The sequence below is a fragment of the Oryctolagus cuniculus genome, chromosome X (assembly GCF_051225735.1).
Source record: "Oryctolagus cuniculus isolate XC-2025 breed Fujian yellow rabbit chromosome X, ASM5122573v1, whole genome shotgun sequence".
Lineage (NCBI taxonomy): Eukaryota > Metazoa > Chordata > Mammalia > Lagomorpha > Leporidae > Oryctolagus > Oryctolagus cuniculus.
The window spans coordinates 68,583,094-68,601,605 of record NC_142888.1 but is presented as its reverse complement, the minus strand read 5'-3'; the positions used below and the strand labels follow the sequence as shown (position 1 = coordinate 68,601,605).

Sequence of the window (18,512 nt, the reverse complement as noted above, 5' to 3'; positions counted from 1 at the left end):
ATAAATCTTAAAAATAATAATACACAGAAAGATAGACGAGCATTCTTTAAGGATGTTATGACTAAGAAACAAATAGGGCTAGGAAAACAACAGACATACATTACAGTACCAGTAACTCAAATGATAGTTCATAATGCACAAAATCATGATAGTGAAGATGTCAAAAACAGAAATACATATTTCTACTAAGTTCACTATCAGAAATTTAGTTTCAGCCAAATAATGTAATCCATCATTATAACTTGTTTTCTAAATTAAATTTTGTTGGTTTTATTATCCTTTAGAATGTATTATTTGATTCTATAAGAGCTATAAACATGAGAAAATTAATTCTATATTTATTTGTATTAACATAATGGTGAAAAACAATAATGCTACTCATGAGGGTCTATGAAAACATTTCTTTGTGTCTTTTGAAAGTGACTCATTTTTTAAAACGTAGGATTAAACTAATCCCAATATAATTTATTTTGAGAAAATTGTGGATTGATATGCAGTTCTTAGAAGTAATACAAGGGTGGGCCGGCACCGAGGCTCAATAGGCTAATCCTCTGCCTGTGGTGCCGGCACACCCCTGGTCAGGGCGCCGGATTCTGTCCCGGTTGCCCCTCTCCCAGGCCAGCTCTCTGCTGTGGCCCGGGAGTGCAGTGGAGGATGGCCCAAGTACTTGGGACCTGCATCCCATGGGAGACCAGGAGGAAGCACCTGGCTCCTGCCTTCGGATCAGCGTGGTGCGCTGGCCGCGGCGGCCATTGGAGGGTGAACCAACAGCAAAGGAAGACCTTTCTCTCTGTCTCTCTCTCTCACTGTTCACTCTGCCTGTCAAAAAAAAAAAAGTAATACAAGGGTGTGCGTTTGGAGCAGATCATAAGTTGATGCTTAGGACACTCGCATTTCTTGTTGGAGCACCTGGTTCAAGTGCTGGCTCCTATTTCAGGTCTGGAAAGCCAAGACTCTGTGACAAAAAAATATCCTTCATGGAGAATCTCTGTGAGACCTCAAAGGAAAGAAAGGGTCATCAAAGAAGAATACACTCTTCTCTGAAGGGAGGAGAGAACATCCACTTTGCTTATGGCTGTGTCCCAATACTGATGGAGTCTATGCTCACAAAAGGTTTCAATAGCCTTGGCAGACCATGACATGAGCCTTGGGTGATCACTGATGTCATAAATAAGAGTGTTAATTGTTAAAGGACCAACAGCAGTCACTGTGCACTTGCTCCCCATGTAGGACCTCTGTCCCTAATGAATTGTAATATGAGAATCGACTGCAAATTTTCTCCCCAAACTGTGCTCTATATGTTGTGTGTGTGCATGTGTGCAAATTGTTGAAGTCTATGCTTAGCATGGAGTTGATCCTCTGTATATAAAGTCTTACTAAAAATGAACCATAATGATGAAGGAGATGGGAGAGGGAGAGGCAGGTGAGATTGGAGCTGGGGGTGGGGGTAAAGGGGGAAGAACCACTATATTCCCAAATTTGTATCTATGAAAAAAATGCATTCATTAAATAAAAACTAAAAAAAAAAAGTACTGGCTCCTCTGCTTCCAATCCAGCTTCCTGCTAATGCGTATCCTTGGAGGTAGCAGATGATGACAAAAAATCTTTGATCCCTGCAACCTACATGGGAGACACAGACTGTGCAAGGACTTATTTTATTTTATTTTATTTTATTTTATTTTTATTTATTTTTTTGACAGGTGGAGTGGACAGTGAGAGAGAGAGACAGAGAGAAAGGTCTTCCTTTTACCGTTGGTTCACACTCCAATGGCTGCCGCGGTTGGCGCACTGCAGCCAGTGCAACGCGCTGATCTGAAGGCAGGAGCCAAGTGCTTCTCCTGGTCTCTCATGCGGATGCAGGACCCAAGGACTTGGGCCATCCTCCACTGCACTCCCGGGCCACAGCAGAGAGCTGGACTGGAAGAGGAGCGACCGGAACAGAATCCGGCACCCCAACCAGGACTAGAACCCAGTGTGCCGGTGCCGCAGGCGAAGGATTAGCCTATTGAGCCGCGGTGCCAGCAGCAAGGACTAATTTTATAAGCAGTCATTTCATTAGGAAATATTATGTGTTATGATGACCTTAGGTTCTTTATGCAACCTTGTAACCTCCGAGGTTTAGAAAATAAATTCTTATCTAACAAGGATCTCCTTCCATCTCATTTTTTCCGTATCTCTTTGCATACAAATTAATGTCTTCTAAAATGTATTGGTAGCTAATTTTTTATGAATTTTCTCATTATGTTTATTGCCCATTTTATTGGGATATTCCTATTTTTCCCAATATTTTTGAGAGTTAATTATGTAGTATTAAGGAAGATACTATGGGGCCTGGAACTGTGGAGCAGCAGGTTAAAGCCCTGGCCTGCAGCACCAACATCCCATATTGGTACCCATTTGAGTTCCAGCTGTTCCACTTCTGATGCAGTTGCCTGCTAATGCACCTGGGAAAGCAGCGGAGGATGGCCCAAGTTTTCGGGCCCTTGCACCCCCATGGGAGACCTGGAAGAACCTCCTACCTCCTGGCTTTGGCCTGGCCCAGCCCTGGTCCTTGCATCCATTTGGGGAGTGAACCAGTGGATGTTTCTACTTCTCTTTGTAACCCTTTCAAATAAGTGAAATAAAGCTTTTTTTTAAAAAAAAAAAAGAAAAATACTCTTTGGGATGGGTATTTGGTACAATGGTTAAGCTGCTACTTGGGATACCCGCATCTCTTATTAGAGTGCCCAAGTTTGAATCCTAGCTGGGCTCTGCATTCTAGCTTCCTGCAATTGTGAACCTTGGGAGGCAGTAGGTGGTGATTCATGTGGTTGGGTCCCTTCCATCCATGTGAGAGATCCAAATCGAATTCCTGACTCCTGGCTTTGAACTTGGCCCACCCTTAGCTGTAGCAGGAATTGGGGGAGTGAATAAGCATATGAGATATCTCTCTCTCTCCCTTTCCAATAAAAGATAAATAAATAGAAAAAAACAGTCTTTTTCTTCCAGGTTTATGATACCATAATTCCTAGGTTTTTATTTGTCTTTAAATTTTGTTCATTGTTTTATAGGGAGGTTTTGGTTGTTTTCACTTTTGTTATTTATTTTATTGATTTGAGAAGCCGAGAGAGAGAGAGAGAGAGAGAGAGAGAGAGAGAAAGCTCCTATCCTATCCTCTGGCTATTGCCTCCCCAAACACCCACTGGGGAACCCAATTCTGGTTTTTTCTCAGAGAAAACTATCAGTAATGGCTCTGTATATTTTCTTTGAGAAATTTTCCTGTTCATGTTCTAAAAACATGATTTAAATAATACTAAGGATTTAGTTGTCTGTCCCTAGAGTACTAAGACTATTTAAAGAAAAAGTCAAATTAGCCAGATATAGAAACAGAAGTGCTAAATGTTTTTCCTTTAAGTAGAAGCTAAAAAAATTCAATCTGAACATGGAATAGTAATTACTAGAGGCTGGGAGGGATAGTGGGGGGTAGATGAAGGCTGGATAACAGGGATTAAATCCAAGTTAGACAGACAGAGTAAGTTCCTAGTGTTATACAACACGTTGAATGATTATAGCTCACAATAACCTATTAGATAGTCTGTGAGAAAATAGAAGACAGGAGCTCCAAGCCTCATTCATAAAGTAATATCGGTAAGCGGGTAATGTTGAGTACACTGATTTGAGCTGTATACATTGCATATATGTATTGAAATGTTGCACTATAACCCAAAAATATGTACAATTATTGTTAATAAAAATTCAAAGTATAGAATGGACATGTGTTTATTTCTTTGAGAAATTCTGAGACAAACTGAAAAAGAGAGCTCTCATTCAATGATTCATTCTGTAAATGACCATAATGGCAGAGGATGGGCTGAGTCAAAAATCAGGACTGTGAAGTCAATCCAGGTCTCCTATGCAGGTGACAAAAACTCAGGTACTGGGCTGGTGTTGTGGCATAGAGAGTAAAGCCACCGCCTTTAGTGCTGGCATCCCATATGGAAGCTGGTTCGAGTCCAGCTGCTCTACTTTTGATCCAGCTCCCTGCTACGGCCTGGGAAAGCAGTAGAAGATGGCCCAAGTCCTTGGGCCCCAGCACCCACGTGGGAGAACCGGAAGAAGCTCCTGGCTTCCCGGCGCAATTCCAGCTGTTGGGGCCATCTGGGGAGTGAACCAGTGGATGGAAGACCTCTCTCTCTCTCTGCCTCTGCCTCTATGTAACTCTGCCTTTCAAATAAGTAAATAAATCTTTAAAAACAACTACAAAAAAACCCTCAGCTACTTAGACATCACCACTACTTCCCATGGTGCACATTACCTAGAATTTGGTACTTGGGCCATCCTCCACTGCTTTCCCAGGCCATAGCAGAGAGCTGGATCAGAAGAGGGGCAGCCCGGACATGAACTGGTGCCCATATGGGATGTGGGAGCTGCAGGCAGAGACTTAAGCTACTAAGCCACAGAACTGGACCCAGATTTCTTAACCGTTTAAAGAGAGAGAGAGAGAGAGAATGAATGAGTTACCTGTCTGCTGGTTCAGTCTCCAAAAGCCCACAGTAGCAGAGGCTGGCCCAGGCTGAAGCCAGGAGCCCTGAAATGCAAGTATTTGAGTCATCATCTGCTGCTTTCCCAGACGTATTACCAGGAAGCTGGATTAGAAGCAGGGTAGCTGGGAGTCGAACCTGGCATTCTGATTTGGGATGTGGGTGTCCCAAGCTGTGGCTTAACCTGCTGCACCATGATGCCTGCCCCTTTTAAACTTTTACTTAGACTTTTTGTGCATAGTTTAAGATTTAGCTGTTATTTTTCTTTAATGCATAATATTTCTTAGGTTTATTTTTTAAATATCTTGGCTTTATAAAATAAATTAAGCAACTTATTTTCTTTTTAATGTTCTAGAGTAGTTTATATTAATGTAATTATTATCATTTTCCTTGAAATTTTGAAAGAACCCACCGGAAAAATTCATTGGCTCCAGTACCTTTGCTAATGGAAGTTCTTCATCACTGTTTTCAATGTATTGCATCTTCAATTCAATAGGTTACGAAATAAGCTATTATTTGGGACATACTTATACTAAAAAAAAGTTCATTTGATGTTGTTCTGAAATTGACATTTAACTAAGTGTCCTGTGTTTTTAATTGCTGAGTCTCACAATCTTACTATTTGTATTCTCAAATTTGAGTGAATTTCAGTATTCACCAGTTAGGCAATTATTTAACTAGAAGTAACAGAAAATACAACTAGCCATGCCTTAAGAAAATAAGAATTTATTCTTCTCACATAAAAATAATTTTGGGGTCCGGCATTATGGTGTAGCTGGTAAAGTCACCACTTAGGATGCCAGCATCCCATATGGGCCCCAGTTCGTGTCCCAACTACTCCACTTCTGATCCAGCTCCCTAAGAATAGCCTGGGAAAAGCAGTGGAAGATGGCCCAAGTACATCCATGTGGAGACTTATGAAGCTCCTGGCTCCTGGTTTTGGCCTGGCCCAGCACTGGCCATTGCAGTTACCTAAAGAGTAAACCATCAGATAGAAAAATCTGTCTCTCTCTCTCTCTCTTTAACTCTGACTTTCAAAATAAATAAATCTTTATCTTCTTTTTTTTTTTTATTTGACAGATAGAGTTAGTGAGAGAGACAGAAAGATCTTCCTTCCGTTGGTTCACCCCCTCAAATGGCTGCCACTGCCAGAGCTATGCCGATCCGAAGCCAGGAGCCAGGTACTTTCTCCTGGTCTCCCATGGGGTGCAGGGCCCAAGCACTTGGGCCATCCTCCACTGCTCTCCTGGGCCACAGCAGAGAGCTGGACTGGAAGAGGAGCAACCAGGACTAGAACCGGTGCCCATATGGGATGCCGGCGCCACAGGCGGGGGATTAACCAAGTGAGCCACAGCGCCAGCCCCAATAAATAAATCCTTAAAACTGAATAAATAAATTTGGAGTTAGGGAGATACTGGTATTGGTTGCACAACACAGCAATATCATAGTTTCCTTGTCACTCTTTGACATTTTATTCATGGCTAAAAATATGGCTGCTATAGCATCTGGAGTTATTCACCTACAATAAAGGAAGTTGAGAGAAATAATAGTACATCCCATACAAGTATTTAAGTTGGTTTACTTCTTTAAAAATAGAGTGACAGAGCGAGAGAGTTAAAGCCACTGGTTTACTTCCCAAATGCCCATAACAGCCAGTACCAGACCAGGCCAAAGCCAGGAGTTGGGTACTGAATACAGGTATCTCACATGGGTGATAGGGACCCAAGTACTTGACCTGTCATCTACTTCCTTTCCAAGGTACATATTAGCAGGAAGCTGGATCAGAAGCAGATCAGAAGAGTAACCCAGGGCTATGAACCCAGGTACTCTGATAAGGGATGCAAACATTCCAAATGGTGGTCTAACCTTTGTACTAAAATAGTTGTCCCCATATCTGTCTCTTTTATTTATAAGGCAAAAGCTCACTCAAGAGCCCCAGCAGATTTATTATTTCATCAGGACTGACTACATGGTTACCCCTGAGCTGAAAAAAGAATCTGTGAGTGCTAATATTTTTCTTTCCTAGCTTGTACATTAGAGGTCATAGAAGAGGAAGGGAGTAAAAATAGGTGTTTTTTTTCTAATGGGTATTTTGCTACAACATCTGGAAATATCTTTCATAGTAATTTCTGTTTCCCTTTAAAATAATGCCTTTCCTTGGAATTTTCACATTTATTAGCTTAGAATAAAGTAACTAGCTTTATACCACCTAATCTACATCATACTAGTAGAAGTGTAAAGTGATAAAGCCTCTTTCGAAAATTGGATGGCTCCATGCTCCATGCCTCGATATTTTCAATCTTAGGTATACACTCAACAATTTAGGCATATATTCACCAGAGACATGCATAGCAATATTCACATCAGCTTTATTCACATTATCCCCAAATTGTAAAATATACTATCAACCATAAAATGAATAAATCAGATGTGTTCACATAGCAGAATCTTATGTGTTCCCCTACTGGAAAACTACCACTTTACACAAAATGTGATTGAATCTAAAAACATTATTGAGCAAAATAATCCAGACAGCAAAGTGGACGTGTGTTATGGCCCCATTTTTATATAAAATTTAAAAGGAGATAAATTAATCCATGATGAAAACGTCAGGATTAAAGTTCCCCTTGCCAACAGAGTGAGTAATGAATGGAAGGCACATTGAAAAGGGCTTCTTGAGTGCTTACAATGTAGTTTTTCAATTTTGATGTGTTCATTTTGGGAAAATCCATTAAAGGTAACTATGAACTATGCAAATTTCTGTGTATATATGATACTTCAATCAAAGTAAGCAAACAAAAAAAACTGAAAATGATGTGAGCAAAATGGAACTTAACTACAGACCAAATTGGGTCATTTGAATTCCTACTCCCTAGTAACTACCTACATTAATTAATATTTTAAAGGTTACAGTTTTCACATTTTCTTTTGATACTTGCACATTTGGATCCTCCATCTAATCACTGAGCTTATTCACTATGTTTGTTCCCAAGTCATTCTTTGCACTCTCTGGGCCTAATTTGATTTGCCCGTTAAAACTTGAATTTACTAACATTTGGTTTTTTATATAAAAGATATGTCTTCCATTTTTACTAATAGCTTTTAACATTTTCTCACCAAGATTCTGAAGCACTCATCAATAAGACCTTAGATCATTAATGTTCCTATTGATCACTCAACTCCTTCTTCCATTTTTATGACATACTCCTTTAATACACAGATGTTGGGAGTGAAGCACCTGCATCAGAATGAATAATCTCTTTGGAGCAATTAATCTGACTGGTACTTATTTTCTCTGATATATCTAAGGTAGGTACAGTTGCTATAATCAATAATCTGAGTTGACACTTCTTTCTTAAAAAATTTATTGTGCTGAAACTTGATGAACCCTTTAGAGCTTGCATGTTAAGAACTTTTATCCCAAAAAATGTTCCTGGATTATTTCTTTATAGCTAGACTTTTTCTGGAGTTGGCCTTTCTTCTCAGCTGGTCTTTTCCCAAATCCCAGTCTTTCTCTATGTTTAACTAGATGGTAGAAGGTTGTGTCTTCATCTAAACTTATTTGTGAGTCTGAAATAACTTTACTGACTTGTAAACACACATCTACTTTATGTCCTCCACCCCGTCCTTCATATTGCTGTCTCAGGGAAAAAGTGTTAATCTTAACATAGCATTAAATCCAGATGTAAGAATATTTCCAGGTGTGCTTTAATAAAGTCTTTAACTCAATTTCATTATTGTTTTCTTAGCTCTTGTCCTCAGGCTGTCTTTCCTCATCCACTGAGTGGGGGAGAACTCACTCTTTATATTTTGAAAATGAAACATGAACATGGACACTAGGAGATATTTTTTCCTGATCTTAAGAAATGGATATAGTAACAATCTAAGAACTATACTTCAGGTAGCACAAAGTTAGGAGGTTCTTTGACTCCCAGTTTACTCTTTTGTATTTCATTTACCATAGAAACCACCTGACTTCCTTCTAAAATATTAGTAATATAAAGGAATTCCCATAAGTAGAAATTAAAAACTCATGATTTTTTTGAGAAAATGATATCTCCATACTTAGCATAATAAAATTATTTCCACTTACTATTTTCCTGAGAAGGTACATGGGAGGTGAATTTCTTAAGACTTTAAATGTATGAAAATGTTCTAATTATACTCTCATACTTGATTTATAAATTCTCTAGACAAAGAATTCTAGGTTGCAAATTACCTCATAATTTTGAAGGCATGACTCATTATCTTTAAGCTTCCAATTTTGCAATTGAGAAGTCCTTTGTCATTCTGTTGGCTTTGGCTTAATTTTCTATGGTGTTTGCGTGTGTGTGTGTGTGTGTGTGTGACAGAAAGAGAGAGAGAGAGAATATGAATGTGTAAACTTAGATTGTCCTTTTAATCCATGATATTTTAAAATTTCTGAATTATACCCCTTGACACATTTCTTTTTTTTTAATTCACTGAGCATATGTGCCTTAGTCCTAAAAAGGTCCTAATATTATTTCTTCAACAGTTTCTCTGTCATCTATTTATTATTTTATAACACACTATCCCAAAGCTAAGTGTCTTATGATTAAAATTTATTATTATCTCTCCAGATTCAACTAGTTGAATGGTTCTTACTTGGAGTCTCTCATGCAGTTGACAAGAGCTAGGGAAGGAGTCCTCAGAAAATATAAGATCACTACTTCCACACGTCTGATACCACAGTTGGGATGGCTAAAACAGCTGAGGATCAGGCATCTCTTTCCATATGTGGGACACCTAATAACATGATTAGCTCTGGATAGTTAGACTCCTCACATGGAGGCTGGCTTTCCCCAGAGCACACATTGAGTGTTCCAAGAAATAGGAAGCAGACATCATTAATCTTTTTAAATTAGTGGTTCTTAATTGGAAGTTATTTTGTCCCAGAGGATATTTGGCAATGACAGGAGACATTTTTAGTTGTCACAAGTGGAGGGAAGCTGCAACTAGTGTTTAGTCAGCAGAGTTCAGGTAAGGTACTACATATCCTGAAATGTACAGGACAGTCTCATACAGCAAAAAACTACTCACATATCAACAGTGCCAAGTTTGAGAAACTGTTTTGAAGAGTAGGCCCAGAACTGGCAAAGCATCACTTCTGCCACATTCTACAGGTAAAAGCAGCATAGACTGGAGATATATATAGAGAGAGTTTGAAACAAAAGGGATTTGGACTCATTGATAGTAGGTATAGCTAAGGGTGGAATAAAGGTGCTTCTCCAAAAACATCATAGTGAATAAGTTAAAGGTCTGCATACTAATTAGTGAGACTGTGATGCCTAATTTTACATGTTACCTTGGAGAGTGCTTTTGGATGAAATTAACACTTAAATTAATGAACTCTGAGTTAGCATATTGCTGTCCATAATGTGGGTGATCCCCATCTAATCACTTGAAAGTTTAAATAGAATCAAAAGATCAGCCTCCTTAGGCAAGACAGAATTCTCCAGCAGTCTGCCTTTAGATTTCATCTATACCACCAGCTTTCCTGGTTCCCTGCTTGCCAGATTTTGAATTCTTGGGTCTTGATCTTAGTGACCCAATACTGCAGATTTGCACTTGACTATCTCTTCAATCATGTGAGAAAATTCTTTTTTAAAAGATTTATTAATTTATTTGAAAGACAGAGTTACAGAGAGGCAGAGACAGAGAGAGGGTGAGGGGAGAGGTCTTCCATCCACTAGTTCACTCCCCAAATGGCCTCAATGGCCAGAGCTGCGCCAATCTGAAGCCAGGAGCCTGGAGCTTCTTTCAGGTCTCCCACCCAGGAGCAAGGCCCCAAGCACTTGGGCTATCTTCCACTGCATTCTCAAGCCATAGCAGAGAGCTGGGTGTGAAGTGTAGTAGTTGGGACTCGAACTGGCACCCATGTGGGATGCCTGCACTGCAGGCAGAGGCTCTACCTGCTGCGCCACAGTGCTAGCCACAGACAATTTTTTTTTTTTTTTTTTTTTTTTTTTTTTTTTTAGCAGATCTCTTTCTATATGCACACATGTCTTTCTGTGTGAATATAGGAAAACCCTGACTAATACAAAAACTACCGTCTGTCTTTTTTCTTGGGTTTTCATAATATCTCTATTTAAACTTATTTTCTAGGCAAGAGTTTTCATGATTATTTTCCAGAGAAACTCAGTAGATAGGGAGAAGAGACTTGTAGAGAATATCATTGGTCATTTCATGCTGCTTGTAAAAGCCAGATTCCTATAATACATTCTATGGTGCCATTAATTGGCAAGATTCACTTAATGAACATTCATAATGTTTCATTATTTAATCTGAATGTTAGGTGCCATAAACCATCAAGAATTTGAGGAAAGAATTCAAAATGAAATGCAGAGACAAAAAGAAGCCAAAATGAGAGTAGAGTGAGGGCTTTGGAGGAAACATCATAATCCAGAGGACAGAAAACCTAAAATCAAACAATTAAACAGGAGAAAACAGTAAAATTGACACCATAGAAGTGAACAGAAGAAATGCTACATCAAGGACAAATACAGCCTAATGTGGGAAAAAGATGGAAAAACACAGAATAAGAAAAGATTAATGGAAATCAAAAATAAAACAGAACAGAAATAGTTTAACAAACAGGTTGGATTAAAGTAAGGATATACCCCAGAAACAAGAAAAACAAAAAGAGAAGAAAGTTAAGAGGGAAAATACTTTTGAGATTAAGAGAATGAATCCAGAAAATCTAACATCCATCTGGAAGGAGCAGTGGAAAGAGAGAATAGAGGGTAACTGTGATAGCTAACATCCAAAGATGACTCTCCAATAAATCACATTTCACCATACTTGTGCCTTGTCTATTTTTCTCTCCTTAAATTCAAGATGATATTTAAATTTGCTTTCTAACCAATAAAATGTGGTAGAAGCAATACATGGTCTTTCAGTCTAGGTCATTCAAAGCCTTGCAACTTGTGCCTAGATTTCTCGGAATAGACATTCTTAGAGAAAGCAGCCCCCCTTGTAAGAAGCTGGACTATCCTGAAACTACTATGCTGCAAAGAAGACCAAGCTTACCAAGTGGAAAACCATTACAGCTGAAGTGCTAGATGTGTGATGGAAGAAGCTATCTTAAATGTCCACCGCTTGGGTCTTTTAGTTGACTCTAACCCCAGCCACTATGTACCTATAATCACATGAGAAATTTCAAGTGAGAACTTCCCAACTGAGCGCAGTCAACCTGTATGTCTGGGTGAATGTATTGTTAGATAACCATACTGTGTAAAAATTATCAATGCTAAAGAAGTTATCATTGTTCAAAAGCACTACCTTCTTCCAGAAATCCATCATACTGTTTTTAAAACTACCTTATGTCATCAAAGAAGGAGGTACCTTTCTCTGAAGGGAGGAGAGAACTTCCACTTTGACTATGACCTTGTCTAAATATGATCAGAGTCGGCGAACTCAAAAGGCTTCCATAGCCTTGGCAACTCATGACAAGAGCCTAAAGAGCCTAGGGTGATTACTGATGCCATAAACAAGAGTGTCAATTTGTTAAGTCAACAACAGGAGTCACTGTGCACTTACTCCTCATGTAGGATCTCTGTCCTTAATGTGCTGTACATCGTGATTTAATGCTATAACTAGTACTCAAACAGTATTTTCCACTTTGTGTTTCTGTGTGGGTGCAAACTGTTGAAATCTTTACTTAATATATACTAAGTTGATCTGTATATAAAGATAATTGAAAATCAATCTTGATGTGAATGGAAGGGGAGAGGGAGCGGGAGAGGGGAGGGTTGCGGGTGGGAGGGAATTTATGGGGGGAAAAAGCCATTGTAATCCATAAGCTGTACTTTGGAAATTCATATTCATTAAATAAAAGTTAAAAAAACTACCTTACAATAGTTTCAAATTCTACAGAATTAGAAAACATTGTGATTATATAATCATTTATAAGATTAAAAATATATTGGTTTCCTCTGCTGAACCATAAATTCTGAGAGCAAGGAATATCCCTGTTTTCTTCACTGAAACAACCTGTGTACTTAATTAACATATGGTAGTTACCCAATAAGTATTGAATGAATGAATTAAAGAGCACCAAACCTGAGCCCTATAGTCCAGTTACTAAGGAATTAAAGGTACATGTTGTCAAATAACATCTAGTAAATCAGTATTGACTCTCAAGTACTATTTAATTTTTAATGTTTAATTCTTTTACAAAAGGGAAACCACTTTGATCTACAGTAATATCTGATGCTTTATATAGCTATACAAAGAAAATGTTCATGGGAACACTTTAAAGAATAAATTTTATGGGGCCGGCGCTGTGGCTCAGTGGGTTAACGCCCTGGCCTGAAGTGCTGGCATCCCATATGGGCACCGGTTCTAGTCTTGGTTGCTCCACTTCCGATCCAGCTCTCTGCTATGGCCTGGGAAAGCAGTAGAAAATGGCCCAAGTCCTTGGGCCCCTGCACCCACGTGGGAGACCCAGAAGAAGCTCCTGACTCCTGGCTTCAGATGGGCGCAGCTCCGGCTGTTGCGGCCACCTGGGGAGTGAACCAGTGGATGGAAGACCTCTCTCTCTCTCTCTCTCTCTCTGCCTCTCCTCTCTCTGTGTAACTCTGACTTTCAAATAAATAAATAAATCTTTAAAAAAGAATAGATTTTATAAATCCTTATTAGACAGAATGAACAACTCTGGAGATATGTGAGAGAAAATGATTATTACTTAAGTAAAGTTGAACTTTTTCCTATTTACTATTTTCCATCTTAAGGAGATCAACATAATCTTAAAGATTATTTTATTTATGAGGGACAAATGAATTATTAATAATAAATAATCAAATCTATGTATTCTAAGATGAAATTAATCACATGGTGTGTAAATATCACAGTAAAAACGTCTATATCCTAAAAAAATACCCTCATAAAGTCGTTTACCTACTGCTTGGATATGATTTAATTTAATTTTAGCACAAGGGGATCTAAACCATAGCTGATTTTGTAGTTTTTCCCTATCCTTAATATGTTAAACACCTTGTTCTAACAGTTCTATTTCTTAACTTTGGAAAGTTGTTGGAATGGTATCTTCAAAAACTAAATCACTTTAAGGCTTGTTTAAGGATTATCGAAACACAATTTAAATTTTTAAAAATTTATTTATTTTTAAAGGCAGCTAGAGACAGACAGAGAGAAGTCCTCCATCTGCTGGTTCACCACCTAAATGCCCCTATAGCAGGGGTTAGGCCAGGCCAGAAAACAATTCCATTTACAGTGTCAAAAGAAGGAAATACTTAGAAACAAATTTAACCAAAGAAGTTGTGGAATATGTGTCCCTGGACACTAAAAAAAAAAAAGAATTTGCTGAAATGGGGACACATATTTGGTGTAGCAATTAGGATGACACTTCTGCTGCCCACATCCCACAGCAGAGTACTTCGATTCAAGCCCCATCTTTGCTCCTAGTTTCAGCTTCCCCGAATGCAAACCCTGGGAGGTAGCTGTGACAGCTCAAATATTTGGCTCCCTGCCAGTCATGTAGAAGACACACATTGGGATCCCAGCTCTGCCGTTGGACTGGCTCAACCCTGACAGCTATGGGCATTTGGGGAATGAACCAGTGAATGAGATTTCTCTCTATATATATACACAAAAATTAAAAGAAAATGCAAAATATTGCTGAAGTAAATTAAATAGAACCTAACTAAATGGAAAGACATAGTGTGTTCATCTCAGTATTAATATTTGCTAAATTGTTCTGTATATTCTTTGTGATCCCCATCAAACCCCAAGTGCTTTTTTTTTGCAATGATGGAGGAAATAGATAATCAGTTATTAAATTTCATACGGAATTGTAAAGGACCCCAAATAACGAAGAACAAAGTTGAAAGATTCATACTTCCTAATATCAAAACTTATGGAGTTGGTGTTGTGGTGCACCGTGTTAAGCCACTTCTTGGGATGCTTACATTTCACATCAGAGTGGTGGTTCAAGTCTCAGCTGCTCTGCTTCCAATCCAACAACCTACTAATGCACCTGGAAAGCAGTGGAATGATGGCCCACATACTTGGGCTCCTGCCCCTGATGTGGGAGACCCAGATGGATTTCTGTCTCCTGGCTTTAGCCTGGCCCAACCCCAGCTGTTGTGGACATTTGGAGAGTAAACCAGGAGATGGAAGATCTCTGTCCCTCTATGTCATTCTGCCTTTCAAATAAATAAACAAATCCTTGAAAAACACTTTATACAAAGCTATAACAATTATCAGTATAGTACAGACATAAAGATAGATCAGTGTTATAGAACTGAGAGTTTAGAGACAAACTCATATATCTATGGTGCATTAGTTTTGAAATGGGTGCCAATATCATTCAATGGGAAAGGGTAAAGAATAATCTTTTCAACAAGAGAGCTTGGGCAAATGGATAGTCACATATAAATGAATAAAGCTGGACTCCTACTTCACATCATACAAAAAATGACCACAAAATAGACCAAAAACCTAAGCGTAAGAGATCAACGTAGAAAACAGAGGAAAACATAGGTGTATATATTTATGACATGGAGTTTGGCAGGATTTTTAGATATGTCATGCAAACCAAAGACACAAAAGAAAAAAGTAGGTGAATTGAACTTCTTAAAAATTAAAAACTATGTAAATCATATATTTGACAAAGGACTTATACATAAAATATATACATGCCTTAAAACTTAATGTTAAAAAGACAATCTAATAAAAATTGGGCTACAGGGGCTGGCAATGCCGTGCAGTGAGTTAAACCACTACTTTCAACACTGGCAACTCATATCGAAGTGCCATTGCCAGTCCTGGCTGCTCTACTTCCTACCCAGCTTCTTGTTAATGCTCCTGGTAGGGCAGCAGAAGATGACCTAAGTACTTGGGCTCCTGTCATCCATGTATGAGACTCGGATGGAGTTCCTGGCTCCTGGATTTGGTCTAGACCAGCCCTGGCTGTTGCAGCCATTTCTGGAATTAACCAGCAGATGGAAAATCTCTCTCTCTCTCTCTCTCTGCCTTTCAAATAAATGAAATAAATATTTTTTAAAAAGACAATGATCCGGCTGTGGCGGCCATTTGGGGAGTGAACCAACAGGAGGAAGATCTTTGTCTCTCTCTCTCACTGTCTAACTCTGTCAAATAAAAAAAAAAAGAATGTTCTCAAGGATTGGAGAGATTCGAACTCTCAAACAATTCTGGTGGGAATATAAAATACTGGCGTCACTTTGAAAAAGTCTTAAATTTCCCCTGAAATTTAAGAATAGAATTACTATAAGAGCTAGTAGTTTCACTCCTGGATACATATTCAGCAGAAGTAAAAGCAGTTATCTACATAAAAACCTGTAGCAATGTTAATAGCAGCATTCATAATTGAAAAACAACCCAATATGTTAGTTAAGAAACAGAATGTGGAATGTTGATAAAGTGGAATATTATTGTCACAAGAAGGAATGAAATAGTTATATATGTTACAACATGAATGGACTTGAAAGCCTTATGCTAAGTTTTGTGATTCCATTTACATGAAATGGTCAGAGTATGCAATTTCAGAGACAGAAAGCAGATTGCCAAGAGATGTAGGGTGGGAGAGATTGGGTGTGGGGATGTGGGGAGAGACTTCTAATTGGTACTTTCTTATTTACATGATGAAAAATGCTCTTTAATTAATGATTATGGTTGCACAATATTGTGTATATACTAAAAACTACTGAAGTATACATTTTCAAATAATTAAAATGAAAAAAATTCTTCCACGAATAGAGGTTGAATGTCCCTTTTCCAAAATACTTGTGACCAAAAGTGTTTCATATTTGAATATTTGGGAATGGGATCCAAATATAAACATGAAATTTATTTATGTTTTATATGTTCCTTGTCCACATAGCCTGAAAGTAGTTTTATACGACATTGCAAATAATTTTGTGCAGAAAATTTCATGGTGTGGTATTTTCCACTGTGTATCATGTCGGAGACTGAAAAGCTCCTTGATTTTGGACAATTTCAGATTTTGGATTTTCAGATTAGGGATTCTCAATCTGTATCACAACAGAAAAAAAATCATGCAGTATAATATCATGGTAACTACATTTTTGGAGATATCAGAAACCATAATCAGCTTTGAAGAGTCATTTTTATTAGGATAAAGGCAATAAAATTTTGTTCAGACACATATAACCAAAACTGCCCTTCTGCAATAAACATTTGCATTTCTTTTTTAACATGAGATTACAACTTTATTTTTTCCTAATAATAAAGTTATATTTGGGAAAGATAACTAACTCTTAGCATTGCATGAAAATAGTTCACCTTCTTTATAAAAGCAACCTAGAGAACCACAAGAATGTTGCATGAAACGTTCTTTTGGGCTTCCCCCATTTTGTGAAATGACCACATATATAGGAGCTAATTAAAATTCAAAATGTAACAAAGAACTTACACGAAACAGAATTCCCTGGCAAAGTTAGCATAATTTTTCTACATATTCCACTACCATAATCTCAAAATTTATAAAGGTTTCATGTTAGGAATTTTGTGACTAATAATCAGTATGAAGATGTTCTGAAATTAAACTGATGCTAAAGAAAAACTGTGCTTATAAAATATTTGATAAAAATATTTATCTCTATTAACATTACAACAAGAAGGTAGGTATTACCAAATTACGAAACCACATAGGGCAGTTTTAGACAATACTCAGAGACTCTTCGTTTTTTCCATCTTCTTTTTTGACCTCTTCTTTTTCAATTTCTTTCCCAGCTTCAGCCTTCTTTTCATCTCCCTTTTTGTCTTCTCCTTCTTCCTCACCTCCTTTTCCACTTTCTTCTTTTTCATTTTCCTCTTTTCTGTCTTCTTTCTCCTTTTCCTTTTCTTCCTCATTTCCACCTTCATCTTTCTTCTCCTCTTCCTCCTCATTTTCATCTTCTTTATCTTTTTCATCTGCACCATCTTTATTATCTTCCTCTTTTCTATCCTCTTTTCCAAATTCATCCTCTTTGACACCTGCTCCTTTCCCTTTTCCATCTTCACCATCTTTCTCGTCTCCTTTCTCTTCTTGGTCTTCTCCCTCTTTTCTGTCTTCTCCTTCCTTGTTGCCATCTTTATTCTCTTTTCCATCTTTTTTCTCCTCTTCATCTTGTTCTTCTTTTCCGTCTTCTCCTTTCTCTTCTTTGTTTATATCTTCATCCTTTTTATCTTCTTCTACTGCTTCTTTATTTTCTCCTCCCTCTTCTTCAATATCTTCACTTATTTCTTTTGATTCCTCAGTTTCTTTTTCAGGAACTGGTGCCTACATATACAGAAAAATCAAAACAAAACACAAACATCAAGGTTCTACTTGTGAATTTAGAACTGTTTTCCCTGAGTATTTAGATTGGATTGCATTCATTTTATGAAAAGACTAATAAGTCATTTGCAAAAAAAAGTAATCTTCCCATGGAAAAGGCCTCTTAAATATCAGATTATGAGGAAAGTATTCTAAGAAATAAGATTAACTAAAATGTCTCCACAGAAACATACACAAAAAGATTTATGAAATGATAAATTCACAAAAGCATATTCATATAAATAATTTTCATTACAGATACAAGGAAGCACACGGTAACATAGAGTTATTCTATATCAGTAATATTCAATCAGTAGCATGCATGTAAGTAAAATATATTCCTGGAGAAAAGAATACATTTTTTCCTATACTGGTGAGATTTGAGCATTTTAAAACAAAAATTATTTGAAAAATCCTATACCAGATATCATAAACCATTTACTAAAGTTTGCCCACATATGCACATGCTTGATTTGTAGATTTTATCAGCACATCCCATTTTTGGTTTTTTACTGCAATGCCTTAAAGTACAGCATGCAAAACCAGCCCTGTTAAAAACATTTATGTAATGATTTTGTTTTGCAATCTGCAGGAAAAATAAAAGAATCAGATGTTCTGGGAAAGGGACTTACAAACAGCTCATGTGCTAATGAAAGGAATAGAGGATTGGCCTG

The 18,512-nt window shown here is 37.8% G+C and overlaps 1 protein-coding gene across 4 annotated transcripts in view; it reads right to left on the bottom strand.

Moving 5' to 3' along the window:
- Positions 1-16,623: 16,623 nt before the first annotated feature.
- Positions 16,624-18,512, bottom strand: part of HMGN5 (high mobility group nucleosome binding domain 5) — a 68,581-nt gene continuing 66,692 nt past the window's right edge. For all 4 annotated transcript variants that reach the window (XM_051827380.3, XM_008272973.5, XM_051827381.3 and 1 more), the window contains one exon: positions 16,624-17,802. In XM_051827380.3, coding sequence (XP_051683340.1) covers positions 17,200-17,802 — 603 coding nt within the window. In that variant the 3' untranslated portion in view covers positions 16,624-17,199. The remainder of the gene's footprint in view (positions 17,803-18,512) is intronic.